The sequence below is a fragment of the Crotalus tigris genome, unplaced genomic scaffold (assembly GCF_016545835.1).
Source record: "Crotalus tigris isolate CLP2741 ecotype Arizona unplaced genomic scaffold, ASM1654583v1 scf7180000024513.1755786, whole genome shotgun sequence".
Taxonomy (NCBI): Eukaryota; Metazoa; Chordata; class Lepidosauria; order Squamata; family Viperidae; genus Crotalus; species Crotalus tigris.
Window position 1 is genome coordinate 1,699,461 of NW_024100685.1, and position 24,680 is coordinate 1,724,140.

General features: G+C 48.2%; 2 protein-coding genes across 11 annotated transcripts in view; one reads left to right on the forward strand and one right to left on the reverse strand.

The window, feature by feature from the left end:
* The window catches only part of LOC120303927 (ribosome biogenesis protein WDR12 homolog), a 69,874-nt gene that overhangs the window by 24,998 nt on the left and 20,196 nt on the right, over positions 1 to 24,680 (forward strand). The window contains exons 6-9 of one of the 5 annotated variants that reach the window (XR_005555557.1): positions 1,912 to 2,206; positions 6,201 to 6,254; positions 10,262 to 10,330; positions 17,575 to 17,691. The exons of 1 other annotated variant lie outside the window; for it this stretch is intronic. Coding sequence is in view for 1 of the 4 variants with exons in the window: in XM_039333880.1 (XP_039189814.1) it covers positions 1,912 to 2,206; positions 6,201 to 6,254; positions 10,262 to 10,330; positions 17,575 to 17,591 (435 nt within the window). In the remaining 3 variants the exon portion in view is untranslated. Of the gene's footprint in view, positions 1 to 1,911; positions 2,207 to 6,200; positions 6,255 to 10,261; positions 10,331 to 17,574; positions 17,952 to 24,680 lie in introns of those variants that run through there. 3 more of the 5 variants (XM_039333880.1, XR_005555558.1, XR_005555559.1) reach the window with 3 other exon arrangements.
* Positions 1 to 24,680, reverse strand: part of LOC120303925 (maestro heat-like repeat family member 5) — a 51,517-nt gene that overhangs the window by 4,364 nt on the left and 22,473 nt on the right. For all 6 annotated transcript variants that reach the window (XM_039333874.1, XM_039333875.1, XM_039333876.1 and 3 more), the window contains 17 exons: positions 24,281 to 24,416; positions 23,519 to 23,614; positions 22,024 to 22,128; positions 20,698 to 20,833; positions 20,397 to 20,512; positions 19,657 to 19,806; positions 18,580 to 18,737; positions 18,345 to 18,498; positions 14,759 to 14,949; positions 13,269 to 13,406; positions 12,589 to 12,706; positions 12,222 to 12,365; positions 4,809 to 4,985; positions 4,266 to 4,421; positions 3,411 to 3,533; positions 2,767 to 2,869; positions 1,540 to 1,614 (listed from right to left, as the gene is read on the reverse strand). In XM_039333874.1, coding sequence (XP_039189808.1) covers positions 1,540 to 1,614; positions 2,767 to 2,869; positions 3,411 to 3,533; positions 4,266 to 4,421; positions 4,809 to 4,985; positions 12,222 to 12,365; positions 12,589 to 12,706; positions 13,269 to 13,406; positions 14,759 to 14,949; positions 18,345 to 18,498; positions 18,580 to 18,737; positions 19,657 to 19,806; positions 20,397 to 20,512; positions 20,698 to 20,833; positions 22,024 to 22,128; positions 23,519 to 23,614; positions 24,281 to 24,416 — 2,276 coding nt within the window. The remainder of the gene's footprint in view (positions 1 to 1,539; positions 1,615 to 2,766; positions 2,870 to 3,410; positions 3,534 to 4,265; positions 4,422 to 4,808; positions 4,986 to 12,221; positions 12,366 to 12,588; positions 12,707 to 13,268; positions 13,407 to 14,758; positions 14,950 to 18,344; positions 18,499 to 18,579; positions 18,738 to 19,656; positions 19,807 to 20,396; positions 20,513 to 20,697; positions 20,834 to 22,023; positions 22,129 to 23,518; positions 23,615 to 24,280; positions 24,417 to 24,680) is intronic.

Consider the following 24,680-nt stretch of genomic DNA (forward strand, 5'->3'; position numbering starts at 1 on the left):
ATGTAGAAAATAATAAAGTTTCAACTGTGATGGGGATGGAGGTAGAATGGTGTCCCTTCAGCTTATTGGTAGCTCACCCCATGCTGTGGATGCCATCTTCCCAGCAGCTCTGTAGATGCTGAATGGGAGGGAAGGGATGGGGGACGGAGAACGAGGCGGGGGGAACTTCATAACTGAGCTCTCCCACCCACTCAGGGAGCAAGAGAACCCCTTGGATCCAGCCCAGGAGAATGATGGGGTTGATGGTACTGAGGGGGATGAGAGCTTCAGCGGAGCCAGGAGAATTCCCTTCCCTCCATCTTGAACCTGTCAACCAGAGTGTCCCATGCTGAGGCCTGAATCCAGACTGAATGAGGTCCAGGTGGTCTTTTCCCTCCAGCCTCTGTAACTCTAGTCCAAATGCTGTACCTTATTATGAATTTTCCCGAGGAGGAGGAGGAGGAGGAGGAATCTGGTTGATGCTTTTCTGAAATTTGCATCTGAATGATGGTCTCTTGAGGAGAGAGAAAGCCCCTCCCCATCTTTTCCAGGGTGCCCTAACGACACTGGAAGAGCCCCTCTCTGCTCACCTCAAAGGACCTTGCTGTGCATGTGAAAAAGGCGCGCGCGTGCACACACACACACACACACAGTCTCTTGCTATGGCATATTTTCAGGCATAGTTTTGGTTTTAGGTAAAAACATCCTTTTTATTTATTGAGATATTTAGAATTAGTTTTTTAAAAAAGTTATGCAGATGGGTTAACACTAGAAGTGGCAAGACTATTTGTGCTTGTCAGGAATTCTTCCTGAACGTCCCCCTCTTGCAAACTATGTCAAATGGGTGATTCAAACACAGACCTACCACCACCACCACCACGGATGGAGCTTTATGGACCTCTTAATATTCAGGAAGTTAAAAACAGCACCATTTTTTTTGTACCATGTTACATTTATGATCGCTTAATACTCAAAAAATTATCCCAGGGAAGGGGAACCCAGGCTAACAAAAGGACCAAGGCAGGTGGGGGCTCTAAAAAGATCGCTCCAAACTTGAAATAGTAGAGGAATTTTCTGACCATGAGAGCAGATTGTGGAACAGATTCCTGCAGTTGGGGGGGGGGGCCTTCGTCATTGGAGGTTTTGCAGTAAAGATTGGACACCTTTTCTCTGGGATGGCTCTGAGGAGTCCTGGTCGGGGCAGGGTTTCAACCAGAAGACCCCTTTTAATTCTGGGCTTCTGCAATTTTTCATACACTGAATTATTTTCAGTATTATTTTTGTCAATTATTGCATCATTATACGTGAGCCTGTTATTGCTCTGAGCCAGGGACTGAAGTAGCATAGGTGAAGCACAAAATCAAAACCACGGGTGGGGGGGAGGGGCCTGGTGGCATTTAGAGGGCAGCCTCTAAATGGGAGGTCAGTCCCACTTCCCCCCCAGGTGCCACCCCACAGGGAGCCTTCAGCAGAGGGAGGGGATGGCGGGGGTGGGGGTGGGGGAAGCAGCAGCATGGAACCTGGGCAAAGGGGGAGCCTCCTCCATCCCTCCCCTCCTACCTTGGCTCAGGTGGGAAAGGTCCTCCTGTTCCAGGTTTTTAGACAGTTCTGAGCTGTAATAGTTGAGCGTGTAGCCTACACCAAAAAACAGTTGGATAGTTTTGCTTTGTTTTGTGAACCCCTAAGTGGCCCCTTGCCCGAGGTCTGCAGAAATATGCCAGGCAACAAGGGTTCCTCATTAAAAAGGAGGGTGTTGGCCCACTTGGGCAAGCGGCTGTATTAAACCTGCATTCTATACAGCAGCACCCTGGCAGGCTTACAGAAAGAGAAAGAGGAAGTCCGCTCCTCACTCAGGCTTCAATACAGCAAACTCACATCTTGACAACACCAATTTCCTCCCCCCCCCCCCGTGCCCCTCATTTTGTCTTGTAGCCCAGAAGAGACGAGCTGTCCTGGCATCGGCATGTGCCTGGCAAAGACGCTTTGTTTTGCCTGGCCGGAGGCAGAGAAGCCAAGTCATCCAGGGCCATTGGCCCGGTTCCCAGACGGCTCTCTGTGGCTTCTGGAGAGCAAGGGGGCAAAGGGTTTGTCCTCCTCTTAGCCTTCGAGAGGGGACAAACTAGCAGAGGATTCTCCCGGCACCACTCAGCGGAGAGGAGGGGAGTCTGGAAAGCTGACCAGGCCCTTGGGAGTCATTCTGGCAAAACAACGAGGACAGAAACTGACAGTAAGAATTGCTTTGCTGGCTTGCTGTGTTATTAAAACAGAAGGGAAACGAAATTGCAAGGGGTGCCTGGTCCTGCACTAAACCTTGTGAATCCATAAAGCTTTGTGACTCCCCATTTCACCTCAGTTTCTTTGCTGAGCAAATTGGGAGCGATTCTCTCCCTTCTGAAAGGAGCTCAGAGACGACCTCTCCTTTTCAGCCTGGTCATTCTGGGGGCTGCAACAATCTATGGGAAGGCCGATGCCAACACAACTGCCCAATGACCCACTTCCAATCTGGGCTCTGTTTGCTGCAACACCTGTACTACGCTCTTCCTCTGTGGCATGTGCCCTCCCCAGCCATCTCTTGGCTTTCCCTCCAGGCACCATTTAAAAGCTGCTCTGCCACCCTTGGTCCCAGTACAGCTCTCTCTGTTCCCTGGACCCGACCCCTCCCGGCCTCATCCCTGCCTCAGGACACGGAGTCCACACTGTGCACCCCTTCCCTACAGAAGCTCAGGGGAAAAGGACTGGGGAAGGGGTTGCAATTTGAAGGCGGGAGAAGCATTTCCTGAGATTTACCCATGAACCGCGCGGCACCGTTCCTGATTTCGGTCTGGGTATGATGGAGGAATCCCAAGGCCTGGGATATGAAAATGTGGATATTATCATGGTTGTTCCGCATCTGCAGAGAAAAAAGGCATAGGAATTCATGGTGAAGAGGACGAGGTCACCCACTCAGCGATTCTCTGGGCCTCTCCCCCTCTTTTCATCTGGCACGGCTTCCCTGAGTCGCCACTCCTCTCTGTGGCCTGGCTGGGACCAGCTTTGGCGGTGTCCACCAGCCACACCCTCTCCTTTGGCAGCCTGGTTTCCTTGTTACCGCTAACTCTCCCAAGCATAATTGCTTTCTCCAGCGGATTCCCCTGCGTGATGTGGCCAGACCGGTAGAGAGAGGACAATGGGAAAGAGCCAAATTGTGATTATAGGACGGTGGGATGCTGCAACCATTGGTAAATGCAAGCCACTGGCCAAGCACCACAAATGTGGTCTCGTGAAGGGGGGGGGGAGACGGTTGTTTGTTTCAGGGCAGTTGGATGGTCCCAAGGCAGTTGTAACTTCAAACAGTCATTAAGCCACTGCTTTTAAAGCCAGGACTGCCTACACTAACTTTGTCAATGACCTCCATTTGAAAAACAGCCACTGCCAAGCAACCCTTCACTGACCAAATATTTCCACACATTCACCAAGCAGCTCCGGATATCATCCCAGGCTAGACTGCGGAACATCAGCTTCAGGTGGGCCCACCCAAGGAAGACTCCGCAGTGCAAGAGAGTCAACTTGCAGCTCTGCAATCAGGAAGAAAGGGGGGGCAGGTGGGTGAGTTGCCCCCTGCAGAAGACCCCCAAAGCCATCTCAGCCTAAGATGGATCCTGCTGGTCATCGATCTAGCTGCCAAAGTCACTGACATCCCACCCCACAAACGACAGAAGTGGCCATCCTTTTCTAAACCTTGAATGCTTGTTAGAACCCGTGCTTCTCCCAGTGGCGGGACATGTTCGTGAGGCAGAAAGAGGAATGGGCTGCATCCAAACTCTCCTGTTTGCTCACTTTGTCTGCTCTTATAAGGTTGCCGGACTTCCCTCTTCAGTTATTGTGTAACTGAAGCCAGGGGTTGCATCCTGAGTGTTGGCTTGTGACAATAAATTTCACCTGCAGACCATGTTTGTTGAACTTTGCTGTGCCCCCTTCAAATCCTCCAGTTCTACATTCATGTTGGCGCTACTGAACCCAGTTCAATCTTCACCCCCTCAGAAGGGCGCCCTCACTGGAGGCTTGATTTGTCTCCGGATTCAAGGCCACATAGGCAAGACTCTAGGATGGTTTGTGTCGGGGTCCTTTCTGATTACACTGATGATAGTCAGTGTTTCAGAAGGGATCCTTCCTAGGCCAAGCTGGAGATACCGGCTAGGACTGGAGCTCTGGAGCTTCAGTGGAGAAACAGATATTCTACCCTTGAACTTTCACCCTTCCAAGGAAGGTGCAAAAGGACGGCCACCTCTGCAGGCATCTGAACTTGCCATGGCCACCGTGGTTTCCCGGTCTTTCAAATGGAGCAGCAGAGGGAGGAGGCTGTAGACCACTTCTTTCTTCAGTAGGGCTCTCTCCGTTTCCTTGGATCTCATCACCAGCTGCCCAAACAAGGAGATGGCGGTTGCCCGGACGTCCGCTCTTTCCTGATGGAGACACATAAAGCAAGAAGCTTGTGTGAAGTGTGTCTTGACAGTTTTTCTGTCATGGCAGCCCAGTTTTGATGCTCTTAGGAAACCCAAAGAATTTCACCTGACAGCAAAAGAGGAGAGAGATTTTAGTGGATTAACTTGGGATTGTTCAAGTTCTTTCAGGAAAACCCCCCCCCCAAAATTCCTCAATTCAAAATATAAATTTAGAAAATTGCCCTTACTGGCTTCAGACATCCTCCTCACTTTCAAGGTGACTATTCCAGAAATATGTTTTTTTCCTCCTGAATTTACCAGCCTTCAAGGGCTTGACATCCTTGGGCTGATTCAGCAGGTGTTCTTATGTTTTTATGGAAGCCCCAACCCCATTTCTTTAAAACTTACATCCTCAAAAAATGAGCGGACGTTCAGAGCAAGGTCAACAGAGATGAGCCCAACTCCCTGGCCATCCATTTCATAGAGTGTGGTCATTAGGTCACTCAGCCCGTCCAGAACATCTTCCTCACGTCCACTGAAAATAGAGTTGATCATTGTTGGAAGTTGGTCTCGCAGGGACTTCACCTGAGCAGACAAGAGGGAGGCAAACACAGATTTGAGAGGGAAGTTTGCCGTGGTCTCAAATGGCAGAGGACAACGCCTGCCTGGGGGGGGGGGGACCAGGAGGGTGGTCTTCCCTGCCTCTTCCTGCATTCCCCTTTGAAAAGAGAGAGCTTTGCAGATGAGGCTCTGCCAGTCCTTTGGCTTGCAGATCTGGCTTAATCTGCATCTAGGTGGCCAGTGCAATTGCAGGCCTGGCAAGGCTGCACAAGACTCCTGCCTCATCCCCATCAGGCGTCATGGGGGGGGGGGTGTCTGTCCCCAGAGTTCGTGACTGGTGTGGTGGGTGGCCCAGTCCTGTGAGGTGAGCAGGACCATAAAGACTCTGAGAGGAACGGTGGTGGCCGCTTTCAGGGGGAGGGAGCAGTCTGGCAGGGGTGAGTTGCCTTGTTGGACAAAAGGGGAGGAGACACAGGTTCCAGCCCACCCGTGCGCTCCGGGAGACCCTCAGCTGGTGATCCTCTCGGCCCAAACTACCACAGAGGGCCCACTCTGTAGGCCCCTTGACCCCCTGTACAGAAGCAGGGATATGTAGCTCAGATCCCTCCCTCCCCTGCATTAGGGGCCATTGCTTCCCCCTCCCACCGCCTCAGCCTCCCCCCCCCCCCGCCTTTCTACTGCTCTCAGAGGGGAACGTGGCGGAGGCTTTCCAAGGCAGTGACTCCCCAAAGGAGCAGGGAGGCCTCTGAGAGCCGCTGGCAGGAGAACAAGCCACGAACCTCCTTGGCTGGGCCCAGCATTTAAATCCCTCTCTGGACTGCTGAAGCTCCAGGGTGGGGTGGGTGGAGAAAGTATCCTCCTTTTTGAGTGAAGAATAAACTTTCTCAGCTTTTTTTACACCTCGGGTTTTTTTTAATAGAAATTTTATTAATAATTAAAAAGAAAATAAAAACCAACAAACCTAATACAAAAAAGAAACGGAGAAGAAAGAAAAAAGTCAAAAGTGCTAAAAAAAAACAGAAGTTGTGTTCAACTTCCTTTTCAGCAGGTATTACAAGTACAAAATTCCCTCTTACTTTAGGGTTACAAAAAACAAACATTCTTTTTTGTATTATCTGTTTATTTATAATCGTAAAAACAATAAGTCATGCTCCTTTTTTTCTGTTTCATGGAAAAGCCAAACAAGATTTCCAATTAGCAATAAACATAGAAATTATCTTTTCTCTAATTTCATTACAGAATCACATCAATTTGGCCATCTCAGCGAGTTCCATCATCTTCACCTAATTGTAGGTAAGGTCAAGTCTTTGCACTTTTGTGCATGTAATAATTTTGCTGCAGTTGTCAGGAAAAAAGTCCCTCCAGTTTCAATTGTGGGTGAATCTTTAAAATTTTCTGCACTAAGTAGGAATCCTGGTTTTAGCTGGGGATTAATGTACAAACAGCTCAATTTGTTTCTCTTTTTTTAAATTGCTGAGATAAATTCTTCATACAAATTTTTATAAATCAAATATTTACATCCTTCTTATATGAGTCTCTTGTAAGCAAATAATCTTTTGGTTTAATAATAATAATGATATTGATGATGATGATGATGATGATGATGATAATAATAATAATAATAATAATAATAATAATAATAATAATAATTGAATACATCAAGAGAGTGAAGAAGATCTTAAAATCCAAACTCAATGGAGGAAATACCATAAAGGCAATCAACACCTGGGCAATCCCAGTCATTAGATACACAGCTGGAATAGTGGACTGGACTCAAGCAGAACTAAAAGCAATGGATAGGCAGACCAGAAAAATAATGACAATGAATCATGCCCTTCATCCACGCAGTGACATTGATAAACTTTATCTACCAAGGCAAATAGGTGGGCGTGGAATGCTACAAGTACATCAGATGGTTGAAGAAGAAAAAATGGCTTTGGAAGAATATCTGAAGAACAATGATGAAGATGCACTGAAATTAGTATATCAGGAAGGCTTACTAACTACTGGAGAGACCAAACTGCCCTACAAGAAAGACCAAATGAAGAACAGAATAGAGGCATGGGAAGACAAAGCACTACATGTCCAATACATGAAAAAAATAGCTGGGAAAGCAGATAATAATAAAACCTGGCAATGGCTAAGAGCAGGAAAATTGAAGAAAGAGACCGAGGGACTAATTCTGGCTGCACAAGACCAAGCCTTAAGGACAAATGCATACAAAGTCAAAATTGAGAAGACAGCAACATACAGTAAGTGCCGCCTATGCAAAGAAGCTGAAGAAACAGTGGACCACTTGGTAAGCTGTTGCAAGAAGATTGCACAGACTGATTACAAGCAGCGGCATGACAAAGTAGCAACAATGGTGCATTGGAATATCTGCAAAAAATATCATTTGCCTGTAAGCAAAAACTGGTTGGATCATAAAATAGAGAAAGTCATAGAAAATGATAAAATTAAACTGCTCTGGGACTTCAGAATTCAAACAGACAAGCACCTGCAACATAACACCCCATACTTAACAATTGTCGATAAGAAAGACAAAAAAGTCTGGATAGTGGATGTGGCAGTGCCTGGAGATAGCAGAATAGAAGAGAAAGAACTGGAGAAGATAACAAAATACAAAGACCTACAAATAGAAATAGAAAGACTGTGGCAAAAGCAAGCAAGGGTAGTACCAAGAGTCATAGGCTCCTTGGGTGCAATCCCAAAACAACTGGAGCACCAATTGAACACCATTGGCATTGACAAATTCGCTATTAGTCAATTGCAAAAGGCGGCCTTATTAGGAACTGCTTCCATCCTGCGACGATACCTGTAATACCATCAAACATCCACATCTGCCTATCCCAGGTCCTGGGTAAGGACTCGATAGGTAGACAAAATGCCAAATCCAGTCTGAACATCTGGCTGACTGTGCGATGATCGATAATAATAATAATAATAATAATAGAGCTGGAAGGGACCTTGGAGGTCTTCTAGTCCAACCCCCTTCTCAGGCAGGAGACTCTATACCAGAGGTCCCCAACCTTTTTGGGCACCAGGGACCAGTTCCGTGGAGAGGTGTTTTTCTGTGTACCGGAGGGTTTTTGGTTTTGCATGCTGCCTGCATCTTGTGGATGGGCCCTTGCTTGCTTGTGCGTACTGGTTGCTGGCAGGCCGCAGCCCAGTACTGGTCCACTGACCGGGGATTGGGGACCCCTGCCCTATATCATTTCAGACAAATTATTTTTCTCTTTTGAGGAGCATTTGCTCCAAATATCTTCCGTGATCAAGCCAAAAACTTAGAAAAGTCACTTCCTGTGATACCACACTCTCTATCTTTCTTTTTAGCTTCCTGTTGAATCTTTTGTGATTTTTGTGCCTCTCCTGACATTTCCAAATCAATGTCTCTTCCAAATCATTCTTATTTTTTTCTAAAAATTCTCTCATCTTCTGAAGTCAGTTAAATTCTCTGCTGTTTCAAAGTAAAAATCTTACCTTCCCAGTTTGTTCCATCTGAAGGAAACCTTTTTTTCTGTTTTATTTTTTTTCAGAAAAAAGTTTTTTTTCTCTTGTGTAAAAGCCTAATAGAAATTTCCTTTAAAACAATTACTTCTGTATTATCCATTTTCAGTCTCCCCTTAAAATGTTGCTGCAAAACTTGATCACTTGTTTTCATTTGGAGGAAATGCACTGAAACATCCCTTTGGACATTTCTTGTTTTGAAAAATTTGAAATTTATTCTATAAACCTAATCAACCTCTGCGTTAGTATCCTCCTTTTCTCAATCTTCCCAAAATTTGCTAAATTTTTAATAATCCTCTCTGTAATATCTCAATCTGAACTGCTTGAGATTTAGAACAATTCATTGTTCTAAATCTCAAGTAGCATTCCTTCTCTTTTAATCCCAGATAGGCTCAGTTATCTAATTCTCTTTCTAACTATCTATCCCTATCTTGCTCTCTAAAATTTCCATTTTCTCATTAATCTGTTTTACTTCTCCAAGTGTTTGTTTTACAGAACTTTCCATTTTCCCAATTCCTTCTTTCATCTTCTTCTCTCACCTCAGCAATTATTTTCACCCGTTCTTTTTTTTTCAAAACCTGTCAATTTATTATCAAAACATATTAACTTACTACATATTTTCTAAACTAAATTTGGTGTTATTCCCTTTTCTGCAAGTAGCTCTAATGAACTCCACCTTCTTCCCATTCTTGAGGTTTTTCTTGTTTTTGCCATTTTAATTTTATATTCCAAAGACAGAAGTAATTCACCCAGGGGGGAAATAAGAAAACAAACTTCTCCCTTTTTTCTCTTTTTGATCTTTCTACCTCTGTAACATTTTCATCTCTGATGGCACATTCCACAATTTCAAAATTGCATGTTGAATTCCATAGCTACATTGCATTTCACTTCTCCATAGCACCAAAGTATCAGAGTTTCATCTTTTTTTTTGTAAAATCCGCCAATTATTTGCATGCTTTAGTTGTAAACAGAACACATTCCCAAGGTCTGATCTGTTTGTATAGGTTAAGCTTATACAAAATAACTTTTACCAAAAATAAAAGTAGTAAAGATTAAAAAAAGTTATTGCCTTCTTTGTCCATTTAAAATGTTCTTAAATCATATGTTAGTTAGGTTTTGGTTAACTATTCCTGAATTTTTAGATCTTAGATCTTGTTTTTATGTCTGTAATCCAGAAAAACAGATACATCTATCAAAAGGGGTCTTTATCTTGCTGCAACTCTTTATCTGTAGGATTACCTAACTTCAAAAGTGACTAAGAAATGGGAATGGCTAGATTTAATATGCTCATGGGCTACACTGCAGTTGAAATTGAAGATGGAAACCTCTCACTCCCAGCTGCTCCACTCAGGAGCCAGTGGCAAAAACCTTTGCTTGTACATTCACTTCTGAGGAGCAGCCGTTCAGAGTACAAAAGGGCTTATCTCAAAATCTTTCTTTGATCCAGAGAGATTTCTTTGATCAACATCTGCCCTCTGACTGGCAATCTTGCCTGGAATATTGTCCCCCTTCGGAAAAGACTAATCCAAGGTCCCCGGGCCATGGCACATTACCAAGCTTTGAGCCTTTCAGAACTGGCTGCCGAAGAGGCAGGCAAGCACACGCACCCTTGGGCTTGCCCGCTACTCATGCAAAACCATCCATCTCCTCCCCCCCCCCCGTCCACGAAGTGGGAAGGGGGGGGGGAATTCTGGTCTAGTCCACCACTAATTCTATCCCAGGTTTCCCTTTGGAGGGCTTTCTGTTTCTTTCTGTTTCATGCCAGTCAACTGCCTACCTCTCGGTCTCTACAGGATTTCTGCCACCTACCAAAAGCAGTTTCTCCCAGGAAGCTCATCTGGCTGGAGCAGGCTGTCCTGAAGGTACCTTGATGCCAAGCCACAGACTGCTTTACCAATAAAAATAGCATTTTGAACTGCACCCGGGAACCTTCTGGTACCAGCGCAGGGCCTGCAGAATGTTTGTAACCTATTCAAAGTTGTGAGTGGCCTGTTCCTGAGAAAGTTGACTCTCTCTGCAGGCGTAGCTCTTGCTGGGCTCAAGTGGTGCTATTTATTTATAGACAAACAAACAAACTTATTGCCCTACCTCAGCCTTGTTATGTTGCTAGAGATACAACTGTTGTCACTGGCTATAAGCGTGCTTTTGGTGTTTGCCATGCAGTTGGCGCCTCATGGATGCGGAGGGTTCTTGGTCTCCTCGGGCATTCAGATGGCCAGGCGGTCCCAGTCTTTTCCCTTTCAGAGGTGCATCTTCTCCCACCAGCTATCATTCATTGTTCCTCTTGCTAGTGCGATGATGCTACTCTCACCAAAGGCAACCATGTGTCGATCGGGTTGCTAAGAGGGCTGATCAATAGCCTTTCTCTTTTTCAGTATTTGCATCTGAGCTTCATGCTCATATTTCTCTCAGATGTTGCATCTGCTGCCTGCCAGCGGCTCAGTGGTGCCTCTTGGAAAGTTTCCTTCTGGATGGTTTCTGATGGATGAGCAATTGTTCTGTGTACTGTTCTCGTCTTCTGGCTCAGCAAATACATGCAGAAGGACGTTGCAGCACCCAAGCTACTATAGATGCCATTCAAAGAGATTGATTCGCTCTTGGAGTCTGGGTAGAAGCTTCTGGAATGCCTTATGTGCCAAGCTTCTAGTGCTTCTTCTCGGCCAAGGACTCAGGAGGGGGGTGTATCTCAGACCCACCTTCTTTTCCCCTATTTACAAACTGACTTTATTTATTTGGCTAGCACACATGGATACAAGTTTGTTTTGGTGTTTCCTGGCCCACTCACCTTCTGGCCTGAGGACTCCCTGCCACTCATGCCATGACAGTGGTCTTGGGGGGAACGATGGGCCAACTGGAAAATTAAAATTTTACTGGGCAAAGTTTGTCAAGAGCCACAGTTGATGTAGCCTCAGGCTTTGCCTCTTGTATGGTTTCAATTGAGAAATAGACCCCCCAAAAGATTGTGACTTGGCTTCACATGAAATGTTTGGTCACCCTCCTTGCACAACTCAAGGTTTGGACCTTCATTCCTTGGCCCTCATTACAGGAAATTATTTTTTTAATCCATGTATTTTGTCTCTGAGCACGCAAATCCAGCCTCTTGTGAAAAAGGGAAGCCTTCCTTTTGGATCCTGAACTGCACTCTTATCTACTGGGAGGCTGGGTTAGAGCCATTCCTTCTGGAAGGCCGCATCTGGCAGCCCAGCTGAGGTGGACCCTCCCAAGTGCCGTCAACCACCTATGCCTTTGGGAAGAGGGTTGAAGGATCACGTGGTCCGTCACACCCAAACACCTTTGGGTGTTGTTGCTTTCAGTGTTTAGGTGATTTATCTACCTTGCACTGTTGAGCTGACTGTGCTTGAGCACATGGAGATTCAGGAAATTAAGCAGATAAGTGTAAATGAAAGATGTGCCTTTAAAATATGTTTCTTGGAAAGTAATTATCAGAAAGCTTCTAATGCCCTTTCAGAAGGGAAGTTAATGCTTTGCCCTTATATGCAAGTGAGAGAGTCACCTAGGCAGTAAGAAAGGGAATGAGAAGAAACCACGATGCTCTAGAAGCCAGGCTCTTCCTAGCAGGAAAAGTAAAACTTGAGGATTTTAGAGTTAAAAGTGTGCAGAGTTAATACCTGGCCTGGGTCACCCTCTGCGCTCCTGCCTTCTGAGCCAATCCATCTCAGACTCTGACCTGTGTGGCGCCTGGTGTTTGACCCGAGCAAGTCAGGAATCGCAGAGGGGCAAAACAGCTCTTACCTTCCCTTGCTGGAAAACAAAACTGTTGAGCCCTTTCAGGCAGAGGTCTTGCACTGAGGGATTGGGTGCAGCCAGGCCCTCCTCCAGATGCTCCCGGAGGCTGAATCTGTTCATCATCTTGATGGCAGAGGAACTCTTGAGAAACTGAGGAAGTAAAAGGACCTCTTCTTTATTGGCAAATGATTGTTCAGGGGACAGAAAGGCTAAACATGAACAGGCTCCGGGGTATGGGAGGACGTGTGTGTGTTTTGTGTGTGTGTGTGTGTGCATGCAGTCAGCTGGAACAAGAGGGCAGCATCATCCACAAAGCTCCGCCTCGCTTGGTGGCTTTAGGACACCCTCCCCCCCACTCCAGGCAAGTCCTCACCTCGATCACGAGCGCCAAGGCCGTCATCTTCTTCAGCTCATCCTCCTCACTGCTGAGAATGAGGGCAGCCTCCCCAAAGATTCCCGGGATCTGGGCACTGTTGCACTCAGTCATGGCCCTGCGTGATGGGAAGTCAGAGTCAGAGGGGTGATGGCTGTGATGTGAGAGGCAGAGGCCACTAGGGGGCAGCCAAGAGAACTGCCTGCCTCCTTGCCCCCCCACCCCGCTTTCATGGGCATCCTTGAGGGCCCCACCTGGCACCGGAGGAGGGTTTCCCTTGGTTCTCCTCGTTTGGGGGGGAGAGGGTGACCCTGCTTGTCCTGTTGTGGCAGGGGAACTGGGAGGGGCCCAAGGAGAGCCCCACAGCCTGCCCCCCACCAGCTTCCTAGTTGCTTGGAAGGACGGGAAAAGGGTGCAACTCAGCTCACTCTTCACGTTTGGGCTGATCAAAGCAGATCATTTGCCCCGCTCCAGCCCAGGGGGGAAGGGGGGGCTGCTGCACAGAGAAAGGGGCGCTCCCCACCCCCAATCCCTGGAGGAGGGATCTGACCCCAGAGGCTCACCCGGACAGTGTGCCTGGGGAGAGAGGGAGGACGGCCACTGCCTCTGACCCCTGGAGGGGACAGCGCAGGACTCAGGTGTCCTGGGGGGGAGGGGGCACTCATGGCCAGGCCTCTTACCGTGCCAGCAGACGTGTGCCCTGCAAAAAGCGCTGGGGGTTGCTGAGCACCACCCAGCCTTGCTGGAACTCAATGCAGGCATAGACTGCCCAGTCCCCGGCCACAGAGAAGAGGCTCTTCACAATCTCCCCTGAAGTGCTGCAGGTAGAAAATGGATGTCACGGGTGCTCTCCTCCTCCCTCGGGCGGGGCCTGGTCTTTCCCAAGGTGGAAGGGTTCCTTCTTTCTCGGAAGGAGTTGCTGTTCCAGCCCTGGCCTCAGCCACTGCCATTCGTGATGGGGCTGCCAGGAAGTGGGCCTCCAAGTCTAGCCTCTTGCCCAGGAGCACGCAAAAAGCAGGGCACCCCGTTCCTTTGCTCCAGCCTCAGCCCTTTGCTCCGCTCGCCCGTTTGACGGCACAGGCAGACCCACTGCAGAAAGCCCACAGTTGGGGTTGACCTCAGGGTGGCCCGGAAAGACTGAGGAGGGGGCTGCTGAAGGGGGGCTTGTGAAAACAGAACGGCATATGGGCCCAGACTTTCCACAGTCCCTTCTGCAAATCCAGCTGGTTGGACTTTGACAGAAAAACTCTCCTGTAGCCCCAAGAGGGCCCAGGACGGTTCCCTTTTCTTTAATTTTATGTTGCCATCGACCCTTTTTGATTCCTGCCTGCTGGTGCTTTTAACAAATATCCTGAACCGGACATCGGACTTGGCGCAGACTCTGGGTGCTGAAATCCCCCTGGTTCTGAAGACGAGCCAAGGTGCCGGAGAAGGTTTGGTGTGTGCAGAATGAATGGCTGTCCATGCCTCTCTACCTGTGAGATATTTTTAAAAGGGGGATCTGAAATCCTATCCTACCTGGCAGGGCTGCAAGCACAGACATTTTGGCTGACAGGGTGAGGATTGGCTCGTTTCTCGGCCTTTCCCCAGGGCAGTGAGCCAAAGCTGCACCCCGACTTTCCTTCCCAGCTGCCCTTGACTGCCTTTTTAGACTAGAAGTTGCTAACGACCCTAATGTTTGGCTTTAATTGCTAGAGGTTTTAGTACCGATGCTATTATTAATGTCCATCCATAGTTGTAGCTTTTTATATTCTGCCAAAGGTGTTTTTCAAAAGTAACTAGGTTTTTTCTTTGAAAACGTTTCATTTCCTCTGAACTGAAGAAGCTTCTTGAATGAGCAGTGAAATGTTTTCAAGAAAAAATTAAGAAAGTAGAGTTGACTTTTGAAAAGCACCTTTGGGATTTCCATCATTTATGGACCATCTACTGACCCCCAGCCACTCACTGACCCTTTGGATAGTCCCACTGACCCTTGGAGGTCAATACTGGCCCCTTTTGGAATCCTGGACTAGGGCCAGCAGGGAAGTTTCTGGGGTGGGGAGGGCAGGGGGATGCTATGCTGGCCTGAAGGTCAAAGCCCGACCTGCCCTTGCAGATCCTGCTCTGTCTGGGGGGGGGAGGGGGAAGGGGCCACTGGTGCTGAGAGGTGTGACCCTCTTCCTTTTGGTACCTCTGGAAGGTGAGTGCTGTGGGGTTTTCCCTCAGGATGAGCTCCTGCCTGGTTTTCAAGGCCTCTGGCAAGTCCAGCTGCTTCACGTAGAGGACCTGCTTCAGGAGAGGGATGAAGAGCTGAAGGTGCATCTCAGCCAGGGCTGCCCGATAGCCAGGGAGGTGGAAGGTCTCGTAGATGACATTCATGGCCTGGCAGGGAGAAACGGGGAGACGCCACCCTCAGAGAAGGAGGATCCTGGGCAGCGATTCCTTTTTATCCTTGCTCCCCCCCCCACTGGAGGGAGAGGGGGAAGGCCATTACAGCTGGTCCTTAACTTCACGATCACAATTGAGGCCAACCTTTCTGTGAGTAAACAAGAGAGTTATTAAGTAAATTTTGCTCCATTTTATGACTTTCCGTGCCACAGTTGTTACTTATCTATTTAGAAGATTTTTGTGGCTGCCCAATAGGATAGAATAGAGAATAGAGTAGAGTAGAGTAGAGTAGAGTAGAGTAGAGTAGAGTAGAGTAGAGTAGAGTAGAGTAGAGTAGAGTGAATAGAATAGAATAGAATAGAATAGAATAGAATAGAATAGAATAGAATAGAATAGAATAGAATAGAATCTTGGTTACTTTAAATGTTCACTAATCAGCATACATTAAAATGAAATTTCATTGCATTCAGCTCCCCCAAAATACTATTATGCATATACCCAGATACACACACACATGACACACAGAGAGAAACATCACAGTCTAGTTCGAATGTATACATGTACATGGCAAAAAAAGAGAACCCTGTGAATTTACAAGACAGATGGCATAATAAGGAATAAAGCTGTTACAGAATCTAGTAGTGCTGCTGTAAATACTTCGAAACCTCCTTCCAGAGAGGAGCAGCAGAAACAGACCATGAAGTGGGTGTGCGGGTTCACTAACAATACTTGGAACTCAAAGTACATATAGCGCTTAAAAGCAGTAACCCGAATCATGGGAAGCAGGTTTCCTATACTCTTCTTGGCTGTCCTCACTATTGTCTGTGTGGACCTTCTGTCTGAGGCTCTGCTACCACCAAACCAGGCAGTGATGCAGTTTGTTAAGACGCTCCCTATCCTGCCTCTGTCAGAAGTGGCCAGGATAGAAGGAGAACGATGTGCTCTCCTCATTAGATGCAGGAAATGCAAATGCTGGTTTGCACGCTTCACTAAAGATAATGTATGAAGAGACCAAGTCAGATTGTTAGATATCTGCATCACTCAGGTACTTCATACTATTGACCATCTCCACAGCTGCAGCCTGGATGCAAAGTGGAGTATGACTATGCCGTCTCTTTCTAAAATCAACAATGTTCTCCTTTGTTTTATTAACATTCAAAGCCAGATTATTTTTACTGCAGTTGTTAAGTTAATAACATGGTTGTGAAAGTGAACCTGGCTTCCCCAATGACTTTGCTTGTCAGAAGGTTGCAAGAGGTGGTCACGTGACCCTGGGATAGTGCAACCGTCATAAATACATGCGAGTTGCCAAGTGTCCAAATTTTGATCACTTGACCAAGGCATGCAGATGAAAAAGTCATGTCATTTTTTTCAGTACCGTTGTAACTTCAAACGATCACTAAATGAGTGGTTGTAAGTCGAGGATTCTCTGTATCAAGATCAGAGGACCTAGCACCTTGAGGAACCTGGAGGAAATGTCTCCGACAGGCCCCACCCAATTCATCCAAAGATAAAGTGAGAGCGGGGAGTAGGTGGGGGCGGGGGCCAGGGGAAGCCAAGCACACAGTTGAACTGCAGGGAACCCATCACTGAGCTGTCCCAGCAAAAGTCGTCCCGATCCGCCTGATGTCGCTTCCTTAGCCTGGTCTAGTTGACCCTGGTCTCGAAGTCACCCCACACAGAGTTAGGATTCAGAGGCGTTTTCAGCAAGAACGTGCTGCAGATTGACTTGGACCGCGAGGGGTTTCCAGTGCCAGGAAGACGCTGGCCTTGGATGGGGAAGAACTGGCTTGGTCTCCACCCTGGCAAAGCTGAACGGGGGTGGCCTTTCGGGCTCCTGTGCTCTGCCATCCGTGACACCAGCTGGGAGATCAGCCAGAGCTGGTGAGTCAGCTGGGACTTCCCCTGAACCCTGGGCAGAGTAGGTGGCAGCCCCAGCCAGACGGCCTGGGCACCGATTCCTCTCCTAGGCTAGGGAGACCTGCCACTTACGATCACTCATGGTTCACTTTTTTCAGTGCTTGTTTTTACTACATTGTAGGTTTTGTTGGCTTTGTTTGCTGACCAGGCTATAACAAATACATATTTTTTTTTAAAAAAAGTGTTATAATCTATCATATTTTAACATGCACAATAGATTTATAGGGAAATCCTTTAATGTTAATACTAAATTATGTTCCAAAGCTTTGGGGTTTGAGTATTTTTGAGGAGTTAATGTTTGTATCAATCCTGAAGTGCTGCAATTTTGAGAAAAGTGAAAAATAATAGCACTCCTGAGATGCATAATTTATTTAGTTTTGAAAAAACAATCTTATCTATAATCAAAAATTGATACAATAAGTTCTCTTTTGGCATAAATGCTATGACTTTTGTAACAATACTGTATTATTACTTATTTTTTTAATGCAGATTTAGAAACTTTTAAGTATTTTGAATATTGAATGGATTTCTGATATGCACACATAGCTTCCTCCTTTTTGCTGCTTTTTCTTTGGGTTATTATAAGTTATAGTTATATAATATATAGTACAGGTTACATAGTATATAGGTTACATAATACATGGTTATATTATAAGTTACTATTATCTCTCTCCTTCTTCTCTAACTGGAAAAAAAAAGCATTAAAAAGGAGCTAAGGAAGAGAGGGCAATGAACCCCTGGCTGCACCCGCCATCCTCGTGCAAGTCGTAGCGCTGCCTAAGGATTGCCAGCTGAGAGCCACGACCTGGAGAGCAGGTAAGGCTGTTGTCCCTGGGGACAAGTGTGAGTGATCATTGTTGTCACCAGGACTTTGTGTAGCAAAAGCAACACGTCCATCTGCATCTTCTCTGAGAGCTGCTGAAGATTGGCTGAGTTCCTAGCGAGGGAGACTGCTGGGCCCCAGAGAAGCTTTGATAGAGGCAAAAGGCAGGCAGGCAGGCAGGCTGCAGATCGGCGCAAGGACATCCAACTTTATGCTGACTCTGGGTAAGGGGAGCCCTTTAATGGAGCTTGGAGGAAAGGCCTGGAGGAGATCCCCCCCCCCCAGATCCCAGAGCCTCCCCTGTACATGCCTATCCAAGTGAGATGCAAGGGGCACATCTGCAACGTACAATGTGCTGATTCACTGGCCAGGGAGGGCATTTATTGCATTTTAAGGGTGAGATTTAGTTACTGCCTCAACTGAGATGGGAGTCTAGGCAGGGTTCAGAACGGAGGGCAATGGTAAAATGTAAGATAGTAATTAAAAATATAATGAAAGCATAATTGTTGCCTTTCCCGCATGAGACAAGGAATGCTTTTGAGAGAGATAGACATGTTGTTCTAATCAGGAAGAGAAGCCTCCAGCAGGCCAGCCAGGCCAGGAGAGGGGCCAGGAGGACGGGTGGCCCAGGTGGGGTGTCACCTACCGCCAGCGAGGTGGTTGCGCTGCTGCCGCTGCCGCTGCCGTCTTCTTGGCCCCCAGGAGGGTCCTTCACCTGCAGATTCTTCAGTAAGAGGTGCAGGATTTGTACAGCCACTTTGGGGCTGGAAGCCATGGCTGCCCAGAGCTCATTGGCCTGTCTGGGAAATCAGCAACATGAGTGTGAACGTTGCAAATGGGGAGTGGTCTCAGAGGGGGAGATAGAGCCTGCGGGAGCCTACCTGTTGAGAGGTATGGAATAGGATAAGCAGCTCTGTACGACTTCCTCCAGGCGACATGGGATCATCAAGGTTAGAGCCCTCAGCACCACCTTCCGGGTCCAGCAGGAAGCATGGCCTGGCTGCAAGCACGTGTAGACGCCTGCAACCACATCGCTGACCTGCAGCCACGGAAGAAGAAAGGCTGAGCCGCAACACTCAGCTTCCCCAGGCTTGAGGGAGGCTGCCTAAGCCATCCCAGCCCTCTTTCCATGGCAGGATTAGTTGAGGGCGGGCATCCTTTCACGCTGCAGGGGACACAGCCTCGCCAGGACCCTTCAGGGTCAATCCTGCAACCTTTGGGTCCTGCCCTACTTCGGACGGTGCCAGGGCATTTGCCACATATGCACAGAGGATAAAAACAAGTGCAATGAAGATGATAAACAGGACCCAGAACCGGACCCAGTCAAGGCTGCTTCAGCTTCTCCAGGCAGGCCAGCTGAGGAAGGAGGGACCGCAGACAACACCAGCCTCCCCTTCACTGGGACAGGGGCTGGTAGGCAAACCCTTGAAAGGTTGGCAGGGCTTCTCTTTCCCTCCCTCCCTCCCTCTGGCACCCAAGAAGGTCCAGGGAGCCTCCCAGGTTTCTTCCTTCCGCCACCCATCTTTCCAGGGTAAGTTGGTGTTTGCATCCTATTTTCTTCCAGGCTCTCCCTGAATGCAGCTGCTTAGGTCACAGCCTAGAGGCCCTGGGTTCCAGACACAGAGCGTGGGCGATTCGCCTGCCTGCTTCTTCACCAGTGGCAAAAGGGCTGTTCTGTCAGGGTCACCCAGGAGATTATGCTGCAGGTTAGCAGGTGCCTCGTTTGGCACCCGAAGGCTGTTTGCTGCCACGGCTGCTCTGCCCTTCTGACCCCTTGAAATGTGCCACCGGTGGCCCTGGAGAGCCAAGGCGAGGGAGCAGCATAAGGAGGCCTCAGCCATGAGAACTCAGAGAGCGAATTGGGTCAGTCCAGTCTCTCTCCGCCCCTGATGCCCCTTTACAGGGCAGGCAAAAAGGGACATTTCCAGGTGAGCATCTTTCTGGAGGAAACCACTCACCCTTTCCACCTTCATGGCATGGTTCTGCAGAACTGCACTGAGGACCTCTTCTGCTGCCACCAGTACTTCTGGGCCGGACCCTCTCAAGTAGTCCAGAACGGAGAGCAAGAGGTTGGTCAGCTGAACAGAGAAGAGCTGGTCACCGCAATGCTGCAAAGAGGAGCACAAGGTTTGGCAGGTGTCCATCGCCTCCCTTTCCCCAAAAGGATAGGGCCAGGGAGCTCCCAAGCAGTGCTGAGCCCGCCCTCCCTCCCTCCCTCCCTTCCTTCCTTCCTTCCTTCCTTCCTTCCTTCCTTCCTTCCTTCCTTCCTTCCTTCCTTCCTTCCTTCCTTCCTTCCTTCAGAGTTTCTTCCGTGGGAGATTCAGGCGGCCAGGCGGGAGAGGATGGGGAACAGCCTGCAGGCCAGGTGAGACTTGGGAGGGGTAAAGCCAGCCCTGACAAGATGGAATGGCTTTTACAACTAGTTGCAGCATCCTGCAGCCACGCAATTGCAATTTGGGATCATTTCTGCCTATTTCAAGCAAAAGAATGCCCATTGGGGAAGCTACTTTTGCTTAACGAACATGGTGATTCACTTATGACTGCTGTACAAATTATCATAAAATCGGGCCTGACTGGAATTATGACTGCAATGGGTGGAAATTCTGGTCCCAATTGCAGTCGTTAAGTCAGGGACTAGTTGTACACCATTTGGGGCTTGGAGTGAGCACTTTGCACCCATTGGAAAGAACCAAGGTACCATCGCTATCTGCCAACTGCCGCCCGGTGCTCGACCAGCAGGGCTGTCCTCTTCCTGGAATTTCACGCTCCTCTTCATTGTCCACTTCCGCTTCTTCTGCTTGCTTGTGCTCAGACCTGGAACAGAAGAGAGCAGTTCTCATTGTTATCATGTATATCATTCAGGACTGGCCTGTGGGGTCCTTGGTGCTCCCTTTCCTCCCAGAACCCCAAAAGACCAGCTGTGGAATCTGCCCCACAGATCCTCTGAGCAGCAGCAGCGGAGAAGACAATGGGTCGATGGCTAGTATTATAAACCTCACCTTTACGGTGCAGTAAGATCTCATAGAGACAGCTGACTCCTTGCACGGCAAAAGAACTAATGCACGGCACCTGGTCATTGCACAGACCTATCAAAAGGGCCATCAGGTGGGCCAGCTTGCTAAATTCTCGAGAGAGCTAAGGAAACAATAGGGAGAAGGGGGAATAATTTACTGAAGGGGTTTGCAGATGTTTCTTAGTTAACTTGTGTGCGAGGCCGATTCTTGCTCTTTGTCAGAACAAACCCAGAACCTTCCGAAGCTGCGTCCCACATACCCACCGTGGACCATACCAAAAATCTTCAAACAAGACTTCTGGGCTGTTGGGTGGGCAGGAGAAAGGTTAAAATGCCACGCCCACAGGCAGGCTTGGAGGGGAAGGGCCAGGCACTTTCCCTTCTCGGTGGCACCACCTGACAAACATTCCAGCAGGGGCACAACTGGGCGGCAGTGATGAAAGGGCAACAAGACGTTCCAGCAACAAGATTTGGTGATGTGTTCCACGCAGCACAGAATGCAAAAAGCTCAGTCTACACATGTGAAGCAAGGCAGGCACCAAGTTTTCCGTGTGGATCTAAAGATGCTGCTGGGGCACATCTTTGGGCAGGTCTCTACCCAGCTCCACCTCTGCTTGGCTGCAGCACATGGGAAATCGCCACCTGTGATCATATTTTGTTTCCTCACAAAGGCAGCTGATGGGACGCCTTCAGGCCCCAAAAAACTGGGCAATGAACTGAGCCTGCGCACAACTCCTCCCCAGATACATGGCTTGGCCGTCCGGCACACAGTCGGTCTGCTTCACAGAGGTGCCAGTCCTCATTTAATGTAGACAGGAAGTATAAACTCACCTTGCCCAAGGCCCCAGTGGGTGGGAGGGAAACGGGTCCAGACTGGCACGGCAGCTGATCTGCCTTCTCTCTTAACACGGGGGCCCTGCTGCTCTTTCAAGGAGTGTCCCCTGCTTATCAGAGGCTGTGCCCGAATGGCCATCACATTTATTTTATATGGCCGCCTATGATATCATAATTCTAAGTGGCTCTCAAAATTCCACAAATGCATAGCTAAAACTGAAAGTACCCTAGTCTCCCTAGTCTAGAAGGCTAAAGAAACAGGGGTCCTGTGGATCTCATGGTGTGAGCTGGGGCAGAAAGTCCCATCAAGGGGTAACATTAAAGGGAGAGGGTCTGGAACATGCCCACCTACCTGTAGTGTTTTTGTGGAAAAGCAAACACAATCCTTGTGTCTGTGTTCTGTACCATACTAAGGAAAACCCTCAGTCTCTCAAGGAGGGGAAGCTCAAGCTGAGCAGCTCAGTTTACGGATACTCACGTCAAGGTGGAAGCGATCAGCTACAAACTTCAAGAGCTTCATTGCTGTCTCCACAGCTCTTTCGCGCACATGATCCAACTTTGATACCATCCATGGTTCTATAAGCTATCAAAGGAAAGGCAGGCCCTGGCTTAGAGGAACACATTTTTGGGGGGGATGGCAAAATTGAAAAAAAAACTTCCCAAAAAACATAAAACCATTTCCATTTTTATTGTTTTATAAATATTTAACGTTTATGATCTTAATGGTTTTAATGCTGTAAACTGCCCAGAGTTGCTTCGAAATGAGATGGGCAGCAAATAAATGTAATAAATAAATAACAAAAAGGGGGGGGAATAGCAATGGTCTGTCCACTTGGGAGTTAAATGTAATTTTGCAGTGTAAATATGGTGAATATATCCAAGAAAAAAAATTGTCCTGGGCTGAAAACCTTAAGTGTAAAGCTCAAAAACCTGATGGGGGGGGGGAGAAAAAGGAAGCAAAGAGGGTGCCTTTTCTGAAATTGCCCAAAGGTGCCAGAGTATGGCGGTGCCTCGGGCCCAGCGTGCCTGGAGTTGGCCCTGGTTGTGCCTTGACTCCATAGAACTGGTAAGGTTACGAGTGCCCCCCAAACCCTCAGGGGCTTATATATCTCAATGAGGCTGTTCCTATGCAGGTATGAAGAATGTCACCAAGAGCATTTCACTTCCCTGTGGATTTCTGCAAACAAGGTGTGGTCAAATGCCAATTCTTTCAAACATTGCAGAAATCCTGAGGTACTAATTAAAAAGTTAAGGGTGTTAAGCACCTCAACTGGAGTCTGAAAGAGGTTCTGCAAAGGGCAGAGACCCCTTCCCTCCTTCATACCCAAGCCCTTGCCAGTGGCATCCACTCAGAGTGGACACTGGACTGCTGCGGTGCCTGTCTCTGCCTCCACACCTGGCCAGGTGCTTGACACCTGCTCTTTGGGCTTGAGGGAAATGCCCGAACCTCCTTTCTGACAGTAAATTGCTGATACAAGAGGGGGGATTTCCAAAGAAGGCCCAAAGAAGAACAGAGGTAAATCTGATCTCACAGATTTTGTAGGCCCAATCCGGTTTTCTTCGGAGCTGCTATTGGTCAGAAAACCCAAAGAAATGCTTCTTTGCAAAGACCTCAGGAGTCATTTGGATCACCGGGTGGGGGCAGCAGTGCCAGCAGGGACAGAGGCAGCAGCAGCCCATAGTCTAGACAGCTTAAAAAGGGACCCATAACTCTCTGCCTGCAGCAGTCGTGCCCAGTGCCTGTGAGATTGGCAGATGGATTGACTGGCATCCATTTGCGCAGCTGCCCCTCCCATTAAAATGACTATCAGAGATGAAAACAATAGTGTCTAAAAATACACATCCAGGCTGACACAGACCAAATGACTCCCAAAGAAAGCTCCCCATTCTTATGCCAGGGATGCTCTGAAGGGGCCCTGACCCCTCCCAGAGGGTCACCCTTCGGGCGCCAGCTTCTCTCTCTCTCTGCCTACCTCCATCATGTGCTTGAGTTCGCTGGGCTGCGGGTTCTCCAGGAGCAGAGCCTGCAGCATCTCCTCGAAGCAGCCGATGGTCTGCTGGTAGAAGGCCTGAGGCACAAGCGGGCCTGTGAGGCTAAGGCCACCACGGGAGGGGGAGCCATCCCGGGCGGGCAAGCAAGGCAAAGCGTGCGCCTGGATACACCCCAAGGAAGCCTCCTGCACCCTGGAGAGCTCCCCGGGGCAGAACGGCTGCCAGCTGCAGCCCCCTTTTTCCTACACATGAACGAACCTTTGCTTTCACCCCTCCTTTCCTGTCAGGTCAACTCATTTATTCAGCAGAGACCAGGACTTTTTTGTGAGTGAGATTGCTCCCTAGATGCAGGAAATCAACCGGGCACTGGGGTGTTCAGACTGGGGCCAAACAGCACCCAGCAAGTCGACTTCATGGGCTGCCTCCATGAGTCTTTGGGAAAAGACAGAGGGCACGGATCCTTCCACCCATCCCCCAATTGCCATCCCCCCTCCCCTACAGTACTTAGCCAAAGGCATCTCCATAACATAACCATGTCTTCCCCCTTTTTCCTGCTCCACTGTGCTTTATGAAATACTTCTATGTAAAGTTGGAAAAGAAGTTTGGATGCTTATGCATAGACCTGCATCTTGTTAGGCCAGATTACTAAAGCAGAGACATAACTTCTGTGATAACTGCCATCCAGAAATAAAAACCCACTCTGGGAAATAAGGAGGCTTGGATAAGGCAGTCAAAGGATTCACCTTGGTATCCAATGTCTTCTCGTCTATGCAAGACTGTCCTTCCAGGATCTCCATTGGGGCCAAGCAAAAGACACTTTTGAAAGAGGCATGGAGGAGGCTGGATTTCTTCTCTGGCTCAAGAAGAGGCTTCAGGTGACTGATGGAACAGAAAACATCTGAGATTTAGCTGCCACAAGAAATGATGAAAGACCGGACTTTGCCCAATGGATCATTACAGCATAGCTTTCAACTTCAAAATGAACACAGACAAATATGTTTGAATCCTGAGTCTGTAAAGGAGCTACACTCTTCACTCTGGAAACCCGGAAGCCTTCACAGATGAACTTCAAGGGTGGGATTCTACCATTTTATCCTCAGCATGTTTTGAGAATGCATCAAGCCCCCCAGCAAGGGCTACTCA